Here is a 20,020-nt window from a genome sequence, read left to right on the forward strand (position 1 = left end):
TTTCAAAGCATCTGTTGTAATGCAATTTTTTTTTTTTGTCCTTAAAAAGCTTCATGTGGTAGAAGGCATAGGCACGGTGATCAGTGGGGACTGTAGAAAAGAGAGAACCCAGAGTTCTGATGGGTTGCTGCAGAGCAAGGTGAGTGTGACAATGTGATACACATCTCAAAAAGACATGCTAACTGAAGAGGTAACCGTGTTAACCCAATCTACGTCATATGTCACATGACGTATACAGTGCGCAGAAGCACCCATTACCTTGTTGATATGTACACTGTTAATATCATTTATGGGTTGAAATTTTTTAACTTAACTTTTCATTTGCATCAACTTCTTAGAATAAGCTAATAGCTCACTGTGGCAGGAGCTAGCATACTCCCGTTGCAGCACTCTGTTATTTCCCAATAAAAGTTGTCATTTGGAGGACCAGCTAATTGTTTTCCTCTGACACATCCAGGGTGATTCCCACTTTGCTCTTGTCTCCCATGATTCCATTTTCTTTCCTGGAAACGGTGCACACACTTCTCAGAAACTAAGCATAAGCCAGTGTAGTTTCAATTTCCGTTCTCTATCTCACAGCTGCGTAATATCCTGTTTGACTCCAAGTTTTGAAGACCAGAGCTTTCAGGAAGAATCAGGCGCAGCAGCAAGCCTCAGGGTGCTGAACCAGGGTGCGGGAGAATCATCCCTGCAGGCAGGTGAGTTTCCCGCCACTCTGTACCCAGGGTAGACTTTTCTTAAGGATCTTCCTGGAGATCCCTAGGTCCCTGGACACAAACTCCACACTCCGTGCAAGGTGGGGAAGGGAGATGATGATCAGAGACAGCTCGGTGGCCTCGGGGCTAGTGGACAACGCTGTTCCGTGCTGCGAGAGGCAAGGCTTTTCTGGCGCATAGTGATGCTTGGTTTCAGCCAGAACATCAGGCAGAGGCTGGCTGCGCAGTTCGCATCACCTCTTCCACCATAAGGTGGCGATGTCCTTTCTAGTTCAGAGGGACCTAACTCCAGTCTCCAGACAATGCTTCTTCCTTATCCACCACAAAGTTTAGGTGCTCCCGCCCTGTGCTCAGCCTGGAGTTGAAGAAGCAGAAAACATCCATGCCATGTCTTGTCAGATAGACTGAATCTCCTACACCCTCTGATGCATTTCTGTGGTATTAGCGGAGCACTCTCATGCCCTGTGGTGCAGGAGTCAGTCACACTCTTACCAGGCAAAAGTTAACAACATGATACTCTGCTGTGCTTGCAGACAGGAGCCTAGCTTAACTCTCTTCCGAGAGGCTTCATCCAGCAGATGGAGAGACTGACAGTCAAACAATAGACCGAGCTTGGGGAGCTTTGTGGAAGAATGGGAGGAAGGATTGAGGGACTCAGAGGGGTCAAGGAGTAAAGAAACAGGCCCTGGATTTTAAGATGACACCACAAGATGAACAGCACCCGATCAGAGTGCACTTTGTATCATAATGACATGTCACTAATCAGCTGAGAACAGTTAGCACATCCCAATTAAGACCTTTATCAGTTAAAAAAAAAAAAAGCTGGACTGGGGATGTGGATTCTGGTAGAGAAGTTTTGATAGTAGGGTTTATAAAAGGGAGACAGGCAGACTGGTATTTATCCCCTGCTCTGCTGGGTAACTTACAGACTCCTTAAGCATTCCTTCAGCATGAAGCTTGGCTCCAATGCCTGTGAAGAGGAGAGTCTTTAATGCGCATGGTTCTTTTAAGAGATAACACAGTGTTCGTACCACTGTCAGAACTTTGCTCATGCAAGTGTTTATTCATTAGGATGTATTTTTAGAGAAACTAGCCACTGGAGAGAGAAATAGCATGTGTCACCTTCAGCACCATGGACATAAAGCAGATGGGGCATGATGCATTACCAGTGTAAGGCCACACACTTGTCATTTATCACTGGGCAGAGAACAAGTTGAAATCCAGGGGCTGATAGCAGCTGGTAGAGTGCTTGGCTAACATTTGTGAGGCCCCGGCTTTGACCCTCAGCAGCATATATACATGTGGCATGGTGATACCCATCCACTCAGGCAGTGCAAGCCTCAGAACCAGTAGTTCAAGACCAGCCTCTGGTACACAAAATAAGTAAAATAAAAATAAATAAAGATTAGAAAAATTCGAGGCCATCCCGGACTTGGTGGGCTCCTACCTGAAAAGAACCCTATAATGTAACAAAGCAACACCCCCTTGCCTCAGAAAAAAAAAAATCACAATTAGAAAGCCAGTTGTGATGATGCATGCATGTAATCTTAGCAGGATCGGGTGTTCAAGCCAGTCTACCTACACAGAATATTTGATGGTGTCCTGGGCTACTTGAGACCTTGTTGAAATACAATAAAGTGACAATGACCAATTATTAGATTTACGGAAAGCACTGCACTTGGCTCTGCTTGTTGCCAAGCATGGCTTCGCTTTGCTGTCCGGTACAGAATGATCTGGCAACACAGCTAAAACACAGTGGGCCATTGCCCTTCACCTGACCACAGAAGCTTACCCCTGTCAAATGGATCATATATCTGCGTGAAACAAAAAGATAAGTGTCGTATATGCTTCTGTTAAAAAAAAAAAAAAAAAAAAAGAATCCTTTTTACTTGGCTGCTTGCCACACCTTGTGATCTTAGAGTTATAAAACGAGAATGGAAACTGGACCGTGGACAGAATCCTTCAGGAGTTATCCTGGCTTTGGTCCACTGGTGAATACATTTCTTCTCTTCCCCTCTGATGGGTTTTGGAGTGCTTATTCCAGAGAGATTCCTGAAACACTGTCAGCTAAACCCAACAACAAGGAAGAAAATAAGAACCTAAGTTGATGCACACATTGAACACACACATGCTAAGAGACTTGCTGCTAGGGGTGGCTTGGAGAGCTCACGTTCTGCTGACAAGGCCTTTTGGGTTTTGCAGGTTACCATGGCATCCAGTGTCGTCATGAAGGCTCCCATCTGCCTAGTGGAAAACGAAAATGATGAGCTGAGGGTGAACCCCAAAGCAGTAAACATTCTTGAGAAGATTACTCAGCCCGTGGTGGTGGTGGCCATTGTCGGACTGTACCGTACGGGGAAGTCCTACCTGATGAACCGCTTGGCAGGACAGAACCATGGTGAGTCCTGTCCCCCGACAGAAGGGCAGAGGCTTCCTGCTTGGAGTCATTGACAATGCAAACTGACCATTCTCTCCCGCTCAGCTCAATTCCCATCACCCTCCCCTTTCTCTCCTCTTGGAGTCGATGCAAATGCAACTCCTTGTCTTTCATTTATCAAAATACTGAAGATGGAATGACGGAAGGAAGCCAAAAAGAAAGGAAGAGCTGGCAGTTGGTTTTGAAAGTATTGCCTTGTGAGGCAGGAAAAGAGAGGGATGGAGGAGAGAGAAGAGGAACAGGGGAGAGATGAGATGAGAGAGAAGAAAGGAAAAGAGGGAGGGCGGAAAGGGAGGGTGGAGAGAAGGAGGGTGGGAGCATTTGTGTTCATGGCACATCTTATTTGACTTAACTTCGTTTTTATTCTGTACTCCATCACACTTTAATAACTATATCAATGTTTCTTTCATAAGCCTTTTCAAACATGAATGATGTAACACACAAGATTACATAAAGTGCAGTGTGGCATAGTTAATAAAGAGATTTTTTAGAACTTTACTGACCAGGTCAAAATATTAAACTTTGTGATATCCAATACCTAATTCATATCATCTTATGCTCTCCCAAGGCTCATCAATAATTTTATTTTCATGAGCCATCCCCTACTGATTTATAAAAACAGCTATAAATTCTAAATACGTATCTATTAAAAAATTCACTTTGACTTAAGTTCACTTACTTCTAAACTCCTTGAGGATGATACATATATATTTAATAACACGTATAAGTATGTTTTATTGTGTCAGAATACATATGTTGGATGCATCCTGATGTCACTGCCTTCTTTTGCTCAGCAAATTTATAAAATTCATTCAGTTTGGCATAAGTAATATTAAATTACTTATTTTTAATTTCATAGTATGTCAATAAATGAAAATAACACTATTTTTTGTTGTGAGCCTTGATTTCTTTCCCGAGCTTATTGAGATGCCGAGGCTTTCACACATAAGCTGGTCTTTGTGTTGGCACATCTGTGCATGAACTTCTCTTTGTATAACAACCAGAAGCGTGTTTCAGGACATTGAAATGACAGCATATTTCTTTTTAAATTTTATATGTAATTTATATGTTTACTTACAGCAATAGGTAAGTCTGCACTTCTTTACAGAAATTCCACCTGGCTTTAATTTTTGCTAATGTGGTGAGCTAGGATCTGTGCCACTCGCTTATAGACAAGGTGGGGCAGCTCCCCGCGCCTTACAATTTGCACGTCCTACTTTGTAAACTGCACACTTTGGATTTTAAAAACCAGGTCATTCTGTTTTCTTCTTATTGATCTATAGGCGTTCTGGCCTGGTCCCACTACTATTCTCTTCCTGTATAGACCAGGCAGCTACCTTTTCCCTCCTAATATCAGCTCAGTGCCATTATGGGTGGAACCTCTGCATCCTACAGTCTAAGCATTCATGTGCCTTCACGTTGCTTTCTTACCGTTTCATACAGGCTTCAACCTGGGCACCACAGTGAGGTCTGAAACTAAGGGCATCTGGATGTGGTGTGTGCCTCACCCCAGCAAGCCAAAATTCACACTTGTGCTTCTGGACACAGAGGGCTTAGGTGACGTGGAAAAGGTAAGTCTGGTTTTCATTCTTTGTGTAGGATTCAGTTGCTGATTTCGTCCAACTTCTGTGCTGGCTGCAAGAATTGCAACCCGGTTGTTGATAAGGAGAGTAAGCTGAAAGTGAAAATATTCCTTTGACAAACGCAAATTCACTATTGTAACCGAGGGTAGCTTTTAAAAAAATTTTTTTATTAATTTATTCTTGTTACATCTCAACGGTTATCCATCCCTTGTATCCTCCCATTCCTCCCTCCCTCCCATTTTCCCCTTATTCCCCTCCCCTATGACTGTGACTGAGGGGGATTACCTCCCCCTGTATATGCTCATAGGGTATCAAGTCTCTTCTCAGTAACCTGCTGTCCTTCCTCTGAGTGCGACCAGGTCTCCTCCTACAGGGGACATGGTCAAATATGAGGCACCAGAGTTCCTGTGAAAGTCATACCCCACTCTCCACTCAAGTGTTCTTGACACTTATGTGAATAATACAGTTCAGTAAATGTTTATTGAGTATTTGAGTTCTAGGGTTTCATACTGTATACTACGGGCACTGCAGTGCAAGGCACAGGCACACAGCTTAAGTCTAGGATGAAGCAGATGCATACAGCGAGATTAGTACAAATTGGGCTCATAGAAGTAGAAAACTAACCAAGTTATCTGATTGGATAATACTTCCTCAAGGTGCTCTGTCACCTTTGATGTCATTGAAAATTTGAATGTAACTGTAGGTAGCAGCAGTAGCCTTAGACGTTTATTGCTGTGGATGTAGGGGTAAACACTCCATTATGGGCTGTAAAATCCCCAGTAACCAACCCTGTGCAAAACCAAGATCAATTCTCATAGAAGCGAGTTTCTGTCTGATCTAAACTTTGCTTCTATTTATATAAATTCAGTATTTTTAGAGATATCAAAATAGGGACTTGGAAAAAACATGTCCTCAGAATAGAAAAGGTTTCCTGCCTGCTACATCGTATCTAGTAAGCACAGAAACCATACGATGCACAGGAGGAACAAGGGAGAGACACCATAGCACATGCTGAGGGTTCTGGGATTGAGTAGCATCTAATTCTATTTGCCTGGCTTTCACAGCATCTTACGTGGAGGTCCCTGCCCCAGCTTCCATGCCCTCACACAGCCACTATTTCAGTCAAACAAAATAGGTATGCAATGCACTTATATGATCTGTACTTTATTATACTTTTTACTTACTGAGTATGGATCTTCTCACATGTGTGATATATTTAAATCTATTATTATACTTTCTAGCAATTATTTTAAAAGGAGCTGATTTTCTACCTTAGCCATCACATTACTCTAAAGTCACATAGCCCTTTTTGCCATCTACTAAAATTGTTTTCTTCGTTATTAGCATTTCATTCTACATTTGGCACAGGTGATCATTACGGTTGTATTTCTATATTTATGGGACTTTCTGGCCCTCCCCATTGTTACTTGAAAGTTTGCTTGTACACAGCCCAGCATAGTGCCTGATATTCTGTAGATGTTCCATGAACAGCAGTTAAATTTCAGGAAATATTCCTGCCTCTAATACGACATAATGAAAAAACTGTTAATGCAATGGCATGTTAATATTGGGCATACACTGTGCTTAAGCACCATAGCAAACATTTTTCATATTTTGAATTTGGTTATGGAAACTATAAGGATGAGTTTCAATACTGAAAAGGAAATATGAATTTGTTTTTCCGTCACCCTACTATTCTGCGGTGTTTCTGCCGTAGCAGCAAATAAACAAACGAATGCAGGAACAGAGGTTAGAGTCTGAGGTCCCTCACTCTCGGGTGTCTTCCAGGGTGACTCTAAGAATGACTCATGGATCTTTGCACTGGCCGTGCTTCTGAGCAGCACCTTTGTGTACAACAGCATGGGGACCATCAACCACCAGGCCCTGGAGCAGCTGCAGTATCCTTCCGGGGACTCAACGCCGTCATGTTTCCTTGATTTAAGAGAGTGACAACTGGAAATATTGCCCACGTTACTCGGTTCTTAGGATGTAGGGAAAGGGTATGAGGGACAAAGGAGGGTGCTTGTAAGATGGGTTTGCAAGAGAAGTCTGGGAAGGGTAGAATGGTGCCTTTTATTCCTTAGCTAGGTTCCCAGCTACGTCACGGAACTGACGGAGCTGATCAGGGCAAAATCAGTGTCAAGATCTGAAGAAATGGATGACTCTGGCGAATTTGTGAGTTTCTTCCCAGACTTCGTCTGGACGGTTCGAGACTTCGTTCTGGAGCTCAAGTTAGACGGACGCCCCATCACAGCAGATGAGTACCTGGAGAACGCCCTGAAGCTGATCCCAGGTATCAAGGCTTAGTGAGGGCGGGAATGGCTTTAGCTGTCTCAGTCATTACTTGGCATAAATGTTGATTTGACGCTGACATGAGCTCTAACAATAAACTGATGATCGCTGAAAAGCAACTGATGAAAGTTTCCCGTGGTTATTAAATCTTCAGTGTCCCCGACCCGCGGGTTCAGTTATTCGTGGAGTGGCGAGGAGGGTCGCGACCTGTGAATAAAGAATTAGGCGAGAAAGAGACATGGGCCCAGGGAAACATTGCTTGTCGAGGGCCGTTTATTGTAAGGGGGTATCCAAATTTAAAGTGAGCTTCTGAGAGGGCAGGGGTAGGAAGGAATGCAGTGGAAGTTACAAAATCTTCTGGGCCAGGCCCAAGGACAGCAGGTGTGGAGTGGGGCGATTATTCAGAAGTCGCGATACACCGAATGTTCTCTTTCTCAAGGTCAGGCTGGATCTTTTGTGGTTGCCAGGCAGAATAATTATCTCAAGTATGCAGACAGCTGTGGCTTTCAGCCAGCAGGGCCTCTCAGCCACTGGGGCAGGTCAGGCAAGGTCCTATGGCTCCTGACACTTCAGTGCTAAAGTTTAAGCACAATGGAAAAAGTGAGGCACAAACGTGGGACCAAGTGATCTTATACCAATTAACAGTGAAAAAGTAATTTGGATGGTAATACATTCTATAATATCCACACTCCACACAGTCTGCTTTAGAAAGGATTTCTGTGTTCTTTCTCTCTCTCTCCCTCCAAATATATATACATATATTATCTCCAAATCCTAACAATATATATTCTAGTATAAATATATAAAAACATAAATATTAAATAAATAATATTATATTTATGTATGTACTTATATATATATCTTTCTATACATATATATTTTTTTACAGGCATGAGCCGCAAAGCCCAAAATTCTAACATGCCTAGGGAATGCATCAGGCACTTTTTCCCAAAACGGAAGTGCTTTGTCTTTGATCGACCTACAAAAGAAAAAGAACTCTTAGTCCATGTTGAGGAAGTGCCAGAAGACCAGTTGGATCACAATTTCCAAGAGCAATCAAAAGCATTCTGTTCCTACATCTTCTCCAATGCGAAGGCCAAGACTTTGAAAGAGGGGATCATTGTCAATGGGAGCCGTGAGTCACCTTTGCCTTAGTGACTATCTCTTTAATTTGAAATTATGCACTGTAAACCTTTGATTATGTGTTAGTATCTGATATGAATACAAAGAAACTGTTATTCATGCTACTCAGAAAATTTTGTCTGCTTAAATACAGTCTCTCTACATGGGGCTTTATTAAAATCTAATATATCTTAAGAAATGACTAATGATCAATGAAATAAGATGAAGGTTAAAGAGGGAATGCCAGTGTTTGAAGATATGTACAGGGACACAGTGTTTCTTTTTCTGGCTAGAGAAGACAGTTCTAAATTAAGTAAGAGACCAAGGTTCCTAAAAGCTCACTGGTTTTGGCTAGAGCCGTGGCTCAGTCAGTAGAGTGCTTAGCTTGCAAGCATGAGTTCAAATCCCAGATTCCAGCTGTAGAGCTGGGAGTGGTGGTGCCCACCTGTAACTAGGGGCCAGACAGAGACAGGCAGATTCTGGAGTCTTGCCTACTTCCAGCCAGTGAGAGACTTTGTCTCAATAAATTATAAAATTGAAAGCAGGCAAAAGCATCAGAAACAGCTCCTGCTGTGTTGTCTTGTCTAGCCATTATATGAAGGGTGGTACCTAATCTTTGCTATGCCAAGCTTGGCTGATATCCCTGGGAGGCCTGCCCTTTTCTGAAGGGAAATGGAGGTGGGGTGGATGGAGAGGGACAAGGTAGGGAGCAGAGGAAGTGAGGGAGGGGAAAGTACAGTTGGGATGCAATGTATAAGAGAGTAAATTAATAAAAATATAAAATTAAAATGAGGGACTGGATTTGCAGCAACAGACACTGTCATTTGGCTTCTACACACACACACACACACAAATACATGCAAGTGTGCGCACACACACAACGCCGCCCCCCAAAATTAACTATTGGCTTATATGTACAAATATTTCAATGAAATGGCTCTGCACAGTCACATGATGGCCATACTATGAGCTGCTCTCACACAATGCTCTGTTATTGTCTTGAAATTGTTAAATATTTATTTGTTTGTTTATCATAATAGACTATTACTTTCATTTAAGGCTGAGTCCCACAAAATAGGGCTTTGCTTTCATATGTAAAATTTTCATTGCCTCAGTAGTTTACTTCATTGCTGATTCATAAATCATGAGATTTTTTTGGCAGATGAAATATTTTATTATAAAAAATGAATTGGTGCACAGAAATCAACTTTCCCCTGACACACAGGTTGAATGTACTTTGGGTATATTCTTAAGTCCATATAAAAATGACTTATCTGCCATCAAAGAAAGATCAAACCTATTAAAGAACCAAGTCAGTGTTTTGTAGATTTAAAATTGAATTTTAAGAGTAATGATTTTAAATATACTTATACTATTAGTTTCAATTTTATTATTCTATTTAAAATTTTTTATTTTATGTGGACTCTGTTTTTAATACATTAATTTGTTACACATGTATAAAAAAACTACATGCAGCAGGGAGAACTATGTGACAATCATGAGAATCATGAGTTCTATAAGAGATTTTTTTTTAAAGAAAAACTAGCTTGATAGTTAACTTTAAAATTCTTTGCCTCGGTCAGGGCTGGCAACTCTTGTGACTACCTATGTGGCTGCCATCAATAGTGGAACAGTGCCATGTTTGGAGAATGCAGTGACAACACTGTCCCAGCGTGAGAACTTCATAGCTGTGCAGAAGGCAGCTGACCACTACAGCGAGCAGATGGCCCAGCGAGTGAGGCTCCCCACAGACACGCTCCAGGAGCTGTTGGCTGTGCATGCAGCCTGTGAGAAGGAAGCCATTGAGGTCTTCATGGAGCACTCCTTCAAGGATGACACTCAGCAATTCCAGAAGAACTTGGTGGTACTGTGTCTGTGTCTGTGTCTTTCCTTTTTTATCCCAGATAAAGTGGATTTTATCCCAGATAAGGTCAATTTTATCCACCTTTAGGAGTGTTGACTAATGGCTGCCATTTTGACCTCGTCATTCATCTTGATTCTTGTGACTGACAGGGTTGCACCAGCTCAAAAAGTTAGGGATTTGATTAGTTTTTCATTGATGCATAGGGATTTTCAATTACTTTATCAGTATTGAAAGCACATGTTCATTAACTCAGGTTTGTAGGTTATCAGCACTATGCAGGGAGGATGGAAGGCTCAGCTCTGGGTATCAGAGGATGGAAACAAGATGCCACTGAGTTCACTTCTCACCTCAATGCTCTGGAGGGCCTAGTAACTCGGGCAAGAGAGTCCCTCAGACCGTAATTTATGAGTACAATGCAAAGATTTATTATTACGTCTCCACTCACCCATATTCTCCAGGGAGCAATTAATGAAAGGATTGTGAACCTATACAAAGTTGCAGTCACCAGATGAGTTGCTTTTTCATTGATATTCCCTCCATATGAATCCCTGTAGGAAACTGGCAGCCCACCACATTCCGTTGCTCAGTTGGGGATAGTGTCGCTGTTGATCTCAGTGCTACAGAGGGAGCCACAGGGTCTGCTATTTGGCCTTATTATATCACAGGAAGAGCGTGGCCACAGGAAGGGGCTCAGAGATGTGGGACTGAAGAGAGTTTGCTAATCCATCATTTTTCACCTCTGAGTCTATCACTTCCCTCAGTATCACAGTTAGATCTGTTTTCTAACAGCTTCCATTTTCTGATATCTCTACACTCCCCTGGCAGATCACCATAGAGGGAAAAAAGGAAGATTTCTTGCAACAGAATGAAGCAGCATCTCTCAGCCACTGCCAGGCTAAACTGGAGAAGCTTTCGGAGCCCCTGAGGGAGAGCATCTCACGTGGAGTTTTCTCTGTTGCTGGGGGGCACAGCCTCTACTTAGAAGCCAGGAAGAAAGTTGAGCGGGACTATGAGCAAGTGCCCAGGAAGGGAGTGAAGGTGAGCAACGAGGAATAAGCAATAGGGAGATGGGATTCAGGGTTACCAGGGAGTCTCCTTCCTCCTTAGAGCTCGACTGAGCTGTTTGACAGGCAATGGCAGAGAGAGTCTAGATCCAGAATTATTGTTCTTAGTTTCCTTTTTAAAATTTTCATCACATATTATACTGACATACTGCACATGTTACTGTGTTACATTAAGAAATTTTCATATACACAAACACACATGCACACACACACAAACACACAGTATGATAAGCATATCTGCCATGCCTCTCTATCCTTCCCTTTCTCAATAAACCTAAAATTAGTTTTTCCCCCCAGAGTAGTTTAGCATAAATAATCCTAACTGGAATAGGATACTTTTTTCCATTGACTAAACAATGCAATTGTTTCAGAACGAACAGATCGGATTTGAAGATCAAAGACACACTTGTCTATGAGATTCTGATGACCTTGCTTCAGATATAAATAGCCACTTGGATACATCAGGGTAAAAATTATCCTGGCATAAACAGAGAGTAGAAGTAGTGGTGCAGTTAATATTATGGTGGTTGCAATAACAACAACAACAACAACAGCAATGATAATAATGTTCAGATATTCAACACCCTCGCTTTAGGTTTTATTTCCTTTTGGGTTGTTTTGAGATAGAATCTTGATGGAACAAAGCCAGACTAGCACTGAACTTGCAATCTAGCAATCTTAGCCTACCCAGTGCTAGGATTGCAGACATCAGCCACCATGCTCAGATTTTAATACCTCATGGTATATGATGACGTAGTCAGTAACCTGAAAGCTCATGCCACTTTAGAAGTAACAATTCAGTCCTCAGAAAAAGGGTATAATTCAGTACTACTGCTGTGTACATGTGAAACTTGTATGCCTGAGACCCTAATGTATTGTCAGGCCTCAGAGGAACAGGCAGGGTCGCTCAGTGTACTTGGCAGCCATGCAAACCTCAGCAGAATGTTCAGGGATGTGCTCTTTGAAGTGTGTTTTGTGCTCTGACAATTTCACTTTCCTGTTTCACCAGGCAGACCATGTCCTTCAGAGCTTTCTACAGTCACAGTTTCCCATAGAAGATTCCATCCTACAGTCAGACAAAGCCCTCACAGATGGACAGAAGGCCATGGAAGGTACATGGGAGGACTTGGCTCTCCTAGGGATGGGTGGGCTATTGCTAAGCTTGCTGACCAATGACAGGAAGATCCTCTGACATAGGTTGCATTACACCTTGCGAATCTGAAATGAAGAGGGTGGTACGGTGTCCCTCAGCTAGAGTGACAGGTGCCTTCCAGCATCATTCTGACATATGCTCTGGGAGTGTGGTGACTAGAGTTCAGACTTCTCTCTTGCGTGTTTTAAATTCAGTCATGTCTCTGAGCCCAAGAAAGAGCTCAGCCTCTACCACTGTGTTTTGCTTCTCTCAAACCCTTGTGGGACAGCTGAGAGAGCTCAGAAGGAGGCGGCTGAGAAGGAGCAGGAGCTACTAAGACAGAAGCAGAAGGAGCTGCAACAAGTGATGGAGTCTCAAGAGAGAAGCTACAAGGAAAACATGGCCCAATTGCATGAGAAGATGGAGAGGGAAAAGAAGAACATTCTAAGAGAGCAAGAGGAGAGGCTGGCACACAAGTTGAAGGTAAGGCTGGTTGGGCCCAAGAACTTATCAGAAGGACGGAGCTTAGTTTAGCTCTGTCTGTCATCCATCACTCTTGTGAGTGGTACAGAAAGAATCACAGGCCTAGGTTATTTGTGTTGCTTCTCATAACCTAGGAATCAGGTAAATTCATCAATGAGCACCTTTTGGTAGAGTAATAGATACACGTCCTTAACTACTTGAGTTGCAAGTGCAAGCTCCCGACTTTCAGTAAGTATGGCTCTCCAAGTCTATTTTCCTTTTTACAGGTCCAAGAAGAAATGCTTAATGAAGGATTTAAAAGTAAATATGAAGCAATGGGTTCAGAGATAATCCAACTGCAAAGAGAGATTCAAAATAGTAAGGAGCAGCATAAGTCACTGGCTGCAAAAGTATTTGATGGATTTGGGAACGTGTTGCTTTCAGTATTGCCTGGTTCTGGTAAGTTAGTTGGTCTAGGGCTGAAATTTATAAGCAATCAAATGAAATAGGCAAAGAGCTCTTGTTAGAAAACCGTAAGTTTGGCTTCTTTCCCCCTAGACTTATTTTTGAAGTCCATGTGTGTTAATTTCATTTACTAAGTTCAAAAACCAAGAATATACGCCGCTCTTCACAAACTGGTGGCAAGGCCCCATTGCTGAGGACAACACATATACAACTCATTGAACTGGAGAACTAAGCTGGTGCCTGTATAGCCTGCACCTTACATGCTAATATCTTTAACACAGGAAGATACTTTGCAGGTTACCAAAGGAAAAGCATAAACACCAGCCCAGTCAGAAACCCTTTGATCTACTATGGTATCCCAACCAATATCTGATTTGATGTAAGACTCACTCAATAAGATGAAACCCACACCTAACACTGCTTGGGTGATCAGAAACCCAAGACTAGACAGTCCAGGGAACCTAGAGTAAAACCAAATACTATTGTTGTTGTTTTTTTTTTTTTAAGTAGCAATAAAGTGACTCCTAATGATGTTCTGCTGTGCTCATAGATTAGTGCCGGCTCAGCCATCTTCAGAGAAGCTTCCTCCTGCAGGAAATGGCAATAAATATAAAGGCCCACAGCCAGAAATTATACAGAGTGGGAGACTTGGGGACACTAAGCCCTAGATGGGGTGTCCTTATTAAATCCCTCCCCTCAGGGAACTCTGAAACAGGAAGAGGAAAGAGCTTAAAACCAAATTCTGTTCAAGATGAGAATTTTTATTTTTACCTGGTAACTTGAAATTTTTATCTTAGGTAAGAGTTTTTCAGAATTTGTCTCCTGTGTAAACACTAAAATAGTAATCATTCAATTTTAAATAGTCAATATGTCCAAAATACTGGTAAAATTTATTTAAACTATTTGTGGACAATAAAGACTTATTAGAACACATGCATATGTATACATATACATTTGAAGCCATTGAATATGTTGCAAAAAATATGGTTATTTCTGAACTGTTATTTTCTTGCTGTTTTCCAACTGACCATGCTAAGAAACATCTTTACAAACAGGTGCTAACTGATATGGAGATCATTTGTTATAGGCTGATAGAATGTTAATAATGATGGATTTAATGATGTTGTTTGGATTTAAAACTATTTCCATCCTTTGCTATTTTGCATTACTTGAAGAACATAAGCTTAACTTCAGGTATATCATCAATAAAGTTTTATTTGGAGTAAGAAATGCTCCATTGTATTCTTGTGCTATAATGTGGGAAAATGTTATATTTTTCACCTATCAATGTGAAATAAAATTTAATTATGGCAAAAAAATCTCTATATGGTATGTGCGCACGCGCGCGCGCGTGTGTGTGTGTGTGTAAGAATGTGTGTGAGTGTGAACATGGCAGACACTTCTATTGTCTGTCTTCATAGTCCACCTTGTTTGAGACAGGGTTTTGTATTTTTCTGTTGGTTACTGTTGCTTACCCCAGGCTAGCTTATCAGGTTTTCTGAGGCTCTTCAAGCCCTGTCAATGCACACTGTCTCTGAAAGCCACAATTACAGCTTTCCAGCACTCCAGCCTTGTTTCTTCATATTCACTTGCATGGAGGAAACAGATGTCAAGGTTCCTTGAATAATGTTTCTAGGCTTCATGGTTAGGTATCAGAGAGTCTTGGGTCTCATGGCCAAGAATTCGGCCTATGTCACTTTGAGTCAACTGGGCACGACTTCAGTACAGCAAGAACGCAAAGAAACTCTCTGACGTCTTGGGAGAGGCCTCCACGTGAAGCCTGGGAAATGGGACCATGAAGTTCTGTGAAATGAATTGTGGTCTGAATGTGATATTTGGGTCAGGTTCCCCTCTGGAATGGGGTGAAGGAAGGCAGTAGGTTCTGGCCCTGAAGCAAATTACTGTATGAAGGAAGTTAAAATATTGTCCAATTCCAACCCGCTATTAGTATGACATTTTGTCTTTGACTTATTTGCAGGAACATGCATACCCTCCTTTGTTTTCTTCAGTAACTCCAGCGTAACCTTGGTTTCTCTCTAAGTCTGCGTGCTAGGACAATTCCCCATTCTAAAAAGCCTCTTCTTTTTACCTCTCTTACAACTCACCTGTGCCCCACACTAACACAATGGCTTTGCACACAATCTTATTTATTAAATAGCTTCCTGTCAAGTAGATAAATTGAAAGGCAACCCTCATATATACCCTGGGACTACCTCTTTCAATGGGTTATTTACTTTTATAAATGAAAACCACACAATTGTTATGAAGATGCACGTGTGTAATTGCAAAAAACAACTCATATTCAGCGAAATTCATAACAAAGCAAAAAGAAAAAATAAATAGAGCCAGAGAGACAACTCAGCAGATGGAGGTGCCTGCCACTGAGGCTGATAACATGCTATCTGTGCTGGCCTACATGGTGGGAGGAGAGAACTGACTTCTGCAAATTGTCCTCTGACTTCCATGTGTCTGCTATGGCACATAGGCATTTACATATGGACATGTGTCCACACATGCACAAATGTGCACATAAGCAAATTATTTTAATTGTAAAATTGCAAAAAAGAGGTAAACTTGGGTGTGGGATTCTGGTAGTCAAGCTTGAAGTCTGACTTCTACCGGTACCCATTTTGCCGGCCGGGCTAGGTCTATGAAGGAGGATTCCCTTTCCTTACCGGAGGTTCTAACTCCACCTGATCTGGCAACCCTAGATATTGTAGGAAGTGTCACAATCACATAGCCCTCTTGAGGGGAAGATTTCAAGTCCCACCCTTTCCTGATAAGGAACCTGACCGGGAAGCACAGTGAATTCTTGGAAGCACCCACTGTATGCTGAGACCCTAGCCTCCAGAAAATGACCTTTAATTGTACCTAGAAGTCACCCCCTCACACATAGGATAATTAAGTACTGTTTTCTCCTTCTTGTGATGGGAATAACCCCACCCCCACCCCCAGTGTTACTGTACCACTGTATGTAGAGTAAGTATCCTGGCACCCTTAGCCCTAGCAACAGCCATATTAAACCTCAACTCCGGTCCCTAAGGTTTACAAATAAAGGTTGGCTGGCTTGTTGGGATGGGGGGTGGTGTACATTCTCATGCTTCGGCCCTCTTGCTAAACATTCATCCAACTATGACCACCTGAGACTCCATTTATTCTGGTGGCGGGGTCAGGGTCAGGGGGGAGGTGACTGCCGCTGGATGCCAGGCGGTCAGGCCCCAATGTCAGAACCACCTTTGCAGCAGCTGGGGCCTGCTCAACCACTGCACATAGTTCCGTGCTGACCCCGAGTGAGGTACTACCAGGCCTGCGTCTCACCTTGCTTGCCAGTGGGTTTCGGACATTTGCCTGCCTCCACTGCTGTGCCTGGCTGAAACAAGGAGCTGTGAGGCTTGGTATCATCACTGGCTTGCGGAGCTCCCAAGTCTCCACTGCCATCTGAGACCTGCAGTCTGATTCTAAAATGAGCTAAGGAACGACACCAGGTGGAAAACTCATTTTCCACTTCCCCTAGCGAGGTCAGGAACCTGGCATAGCACCCTTGGTGTCAGGCCCCACCCCAAGGTGTCCTAGCCATCCCTGAACTAGAAACATTTCCATCCAGAGGCAAGCAGTACCTGGACTAGCCAGAAGGATAGGGGACCCAGGCCAGCCACCCGTTGGACACAGAACAACACCTGGGAGTCATTGCTCAAGAACCATTCACTGTGTTTTAAACAAGGTCTCTCTTTGGGACCTGGAGATGGCTGATTAGGCTATGCTGTCTGGCCAGAAAAGCTCCAGGGAGCTGCATGTCCACATGTGCAGGAGTGGGATTCCCTGCATGTGCCACTGTGTCCAGATGTTTTTCTAAGTGTTCAGGGCTGAGCTTATGTCCTCTTGCTAGCATAGCAAGCATGTTACCAGTGAAGCTGTCTTTGTTCCTACCCACTCAGCTCTCTCCCTTTGTTTACATAATGCATTCAAACTTTAATCTGTTGTCATCTCAGTGTACAGTCTATTCCCTGGGAAGCTGGAGATTATAGTAGGACAGGATTGTGTCCACTCATATGGAGAGAGACATCAGTATGTGTACAGTAGGGGAGAAAGAGTAAAGGAAGTGTATGGAGCAGTTGTGTGGGAAAGTCTCCTGATGGACAGATATGTGCATTTAAAAAGTTGTTTATTCACTTTACATCCTGATCATACCCCCTCCCTCCTCTCCTCCTAGTCCCACTCTCCCTCCCTGTTTGCCCTATTCCCCACTTCCCTACTCCTCAGAGAAGGGAGCTCCACCCACCCACTCACCACAGCATATCAAATGGCATAAGGACTAAGTGTATCCACTTCCCCATGTTGCCTGGTGAGGCAGACCCTCCAGGGGAAATGGATCAAAAAGCAGGCAACAGAGTTCATGTCAGAGTCAGCTCCTCTTCCCCTTAGTAGGGGGGACCCATATGAGGAGCTGCCCATCAGCTACGTGTACATTTTTAAGGAGAGGATTTTTTTTATTGATGTGTATCCTATTTCTTTCTCTCTCCTTTAAGTTATACATATTACAAAGACTACTTTATAGAGAAGGAAAGTAAAAATTTAAAAAGTAGGCAGGCACATCTTTCTCAACTAAAGGGCTAAGTAAGTAGTGGCACTTAAGAAACAAGCAGCTCAAATACAAAGTTTCTACCTATTTCATGTGCCAATCTATCTTTGTTTGGTTGATTTTTGCTTTGGTTTTTTTTTTTTTCAAGACAGTGTTTCCCTATGTAGCCCTGGCTGTCATGAAACCCACTCTGTAGACCAGGCTGGACTGGAACTCAGAGATCCACCTGCCTCTGCCTCCCGAGTGCTGGGATCAAAGGTGTGTGTTACCACCAGGTGTGCCAACATATTTTAAGCCAATGGTGAAGTGGCATGAAGAGATGTTCATGGGAAATCCTAGCAGAGTGAGTTGTTTTTGGAAATTCCTCCAGTGTCTGGTTTGGGAGGAGATAAGGGAGCAAATTCTTTAAATTCACATCTAGTCAGAGTCTCTTCCTGATCAACAGAGAAAAACACACCTGCTGATACTGTGAGCATTGCATTCTCAGATTTGCCTCATTGGAAACACTCTCTACAATATCCCAGAAACTTGCCCAAACACAGAAAGGCAGAGATAAGAACTAGCCGCCCAGAGGAGTGCATGGTTTGGGGAGTCTGCATCTATTTGGAAGATAGGCAGAAAAGTTTATAGGCAGATTTGACTGCAGTAATAATATGCAATAAAGCCCCAAATATGATGTTAATGGATTGTGAAAAGCAATGCGTATTCCACATATATATCCACGTCCAGCTATAACCATGCATTACCATTTCTTAGCTCACACATACAATACTTAAAATAGCTTGTAAAACAGGGAACTTTCATAGAATAGAATTTTCTACTTGTAGTTTTATGTCAGAACTCCAAAAACTTTAGTATTGGGAGGATTTGGAGTTTTGGATTTGTATATTCGGAGTGTTCAAGTGTTTTGGGCAAATGGCCAAGAAAGAAACACAGTAGTCTGACAGAACCCCAGAAAGCAGGGGAAGCACACTGGGATCCTCCTGTCTGTCGGGGCAGGGAAGGAACAGCCCAGAGTGGTTAGCTCTACTGACAGACCTGACAGAATCATGTGTTCTCCTTCCCAAGCAGGCTACACTGGAAATAACGACCTTCTCTATATTCTCACCATTGTTAAGAAGCGTTAGTTAAGGAATCAAACAGGAAGCTGACAGCATATACACACAAAAAAGAAATTGAAGTGGTTTTTTTACACTAAGGCTAACATACTCAGGGCTTGAGCATTCATCTTTGACTCCCTAAACAAAGCAAGTTCATGTCAGGACACAGTTTCAGTTTCTATTTCTCTTGCTCACTGGAAAATACAGGAAAAGGTGAAGGGTGGGCTGAGCTGCTGGGGGAAACCCAGCCATCTGCTTTGGCAAGGACACACATCCCGGGTGACTGTGCTACTTTCTCTTGCCCCATCTCACAGGGGTCATTTCCTCTAAAATATGTGGAGGGGAAGGAGGAGGCCACACTGCTGATGTAGCTGTCCAAATCCAAGAGCCCAAGTGACCCAGAACACTAAATGGCATTGTTTCCTGGGGAGACCCCCAGTTAGATGTGTATGCTAAGTGTGATTCTGTTTTCTCCCTTTTAGCATCTGTGATGGAATGTGCTCCCTGGAAGAAACAACAACAGTCTTTCCATATGACTTCCTCACTTTCTGGGCTCACAGATATTGAACCACCAACCAAAGAGCACGCACAGGCTATACCTAGGCTTGTGCAGCTTAGTTTTCATGTGGGTTCCCTAACAATTGGAGTAGGGGCTGTCTCTGACTCTGGGTTGCCTGCCTTTGGATCCCTTTCCTCTAGCTAGGCTGCCTTGTCTGGCCTCAGTGGGAGAGGATGCACTTAGTCTGGCTATGACTTGAGTTGCCAGGATGGGTTACCCCTTGGGGGGACCTCCCCTTCTCTGAGAAGTGGAGGGAAGAATGGGGGGAAATTGAACATGAGGGTGGAACTGGGAGAAGAAGAAAAGAAAGAAAGAAAGAAAAAAAGAAAGAAAAAATAACACCCTCCCTTTCTAAATGGAACTACAGAGACTTTAGAGTAGGCAGAACCCAACAGTAAAGGCTCAATCAGTAATGTGGCACACGCATAATTTTATCTGATTTTTGTTTTGCCTTGTTTCTTTTCTTCGAGGCAGTGTCTGGAAAGCACTCTCTCCTGGGCTGAACTCGCAGTGGTCCTCCTGCTTCAGCCTCATGCCTGTTAGCCTTGCAGGTATGAACCACGGCTTGCGGATTAATTTGATCCGATTTAAGTGGTGCAGAGAGCAATGGTGAGCTCAAACTGCGAGTTGTGGCATGGTGGTAAC

The 20,020-nt window shown here is 42.9% G+C and overlaps 1 protein-coding gene across 4 annotated transcripts in view; it reads left to right on the forward strand.

Moving 5' to 3' along the window:
- The first annotated feature begins 591 nt into the window (after positions 1–591).
- Positions 592–20,020, forward strand: part of LOC127206633 (guanylate-binding protein 4-like) — a 38,806-nt gene continuing 19,377 nt past the window's right edge. The window contains exons 1-11 of one of the 4 annotated variants that reach the window (XM_051165969.1): positions 592–698; positions 2,919–3,114; positions 4,597–4,724; positions 6,525–6,634; positions 6,833–7,029; positions 7,918–8,163; positions 9,734–10,014; positions 10,840–11,052; positions 12,088–12,190; positions 12,500–12,693; positions 12,960–13,490. In XM_051165969.1, the coding sequence (XP_051021926.1) occupies positions 2,925–3,114; positions 4,597–4,724; positions 6,525–6,634; positions 6,833–7,029; positions 7,918–8,163; positions 9,734–10,014; positions 10,840–11,052; positions 12,088–12,190; positions 12,500–12,693; positions 12,960–13,181 (1,884 nt within the window). In that variant the 5' untranslated portion in view covers positions 592–698; positions 2,919–2,924 and the 3' untranslated portion in view covers positions 13,182–13,490. Of the gene's footprint in view, positions 699–2,635; positions 3,115–4,596; positions 4,725–6,524; positions 6,635–6,832; positions 7,030–7,917; positions 8,164–9,733; positions 10,015–10,839; positions 11,053–12,087; positions 12,191–12,499; positions 12,694–12,959; positions 13,491–20,020 lie in introns of those variants that run through there. The other 3 variants (XM_051165968.1, XM_051165971.1, XM_051165970.1) reach the window with 3 other exon arrangements.

This window comes from Acomys russatus, chromosome 23 (genome assembly GCF_903995435.1).
Source record: "Acomys russatus chromosome 23, mAcoRus1.1, whole genome shotgun sequence".
In the NCBI taxonomy this organism is placed as follows: domain Eukaryota; kingdom Metazoa; phylum Chordata; class Mammalia; order Rodentia; family Muridae; genus Acomys; species Acomys russatus.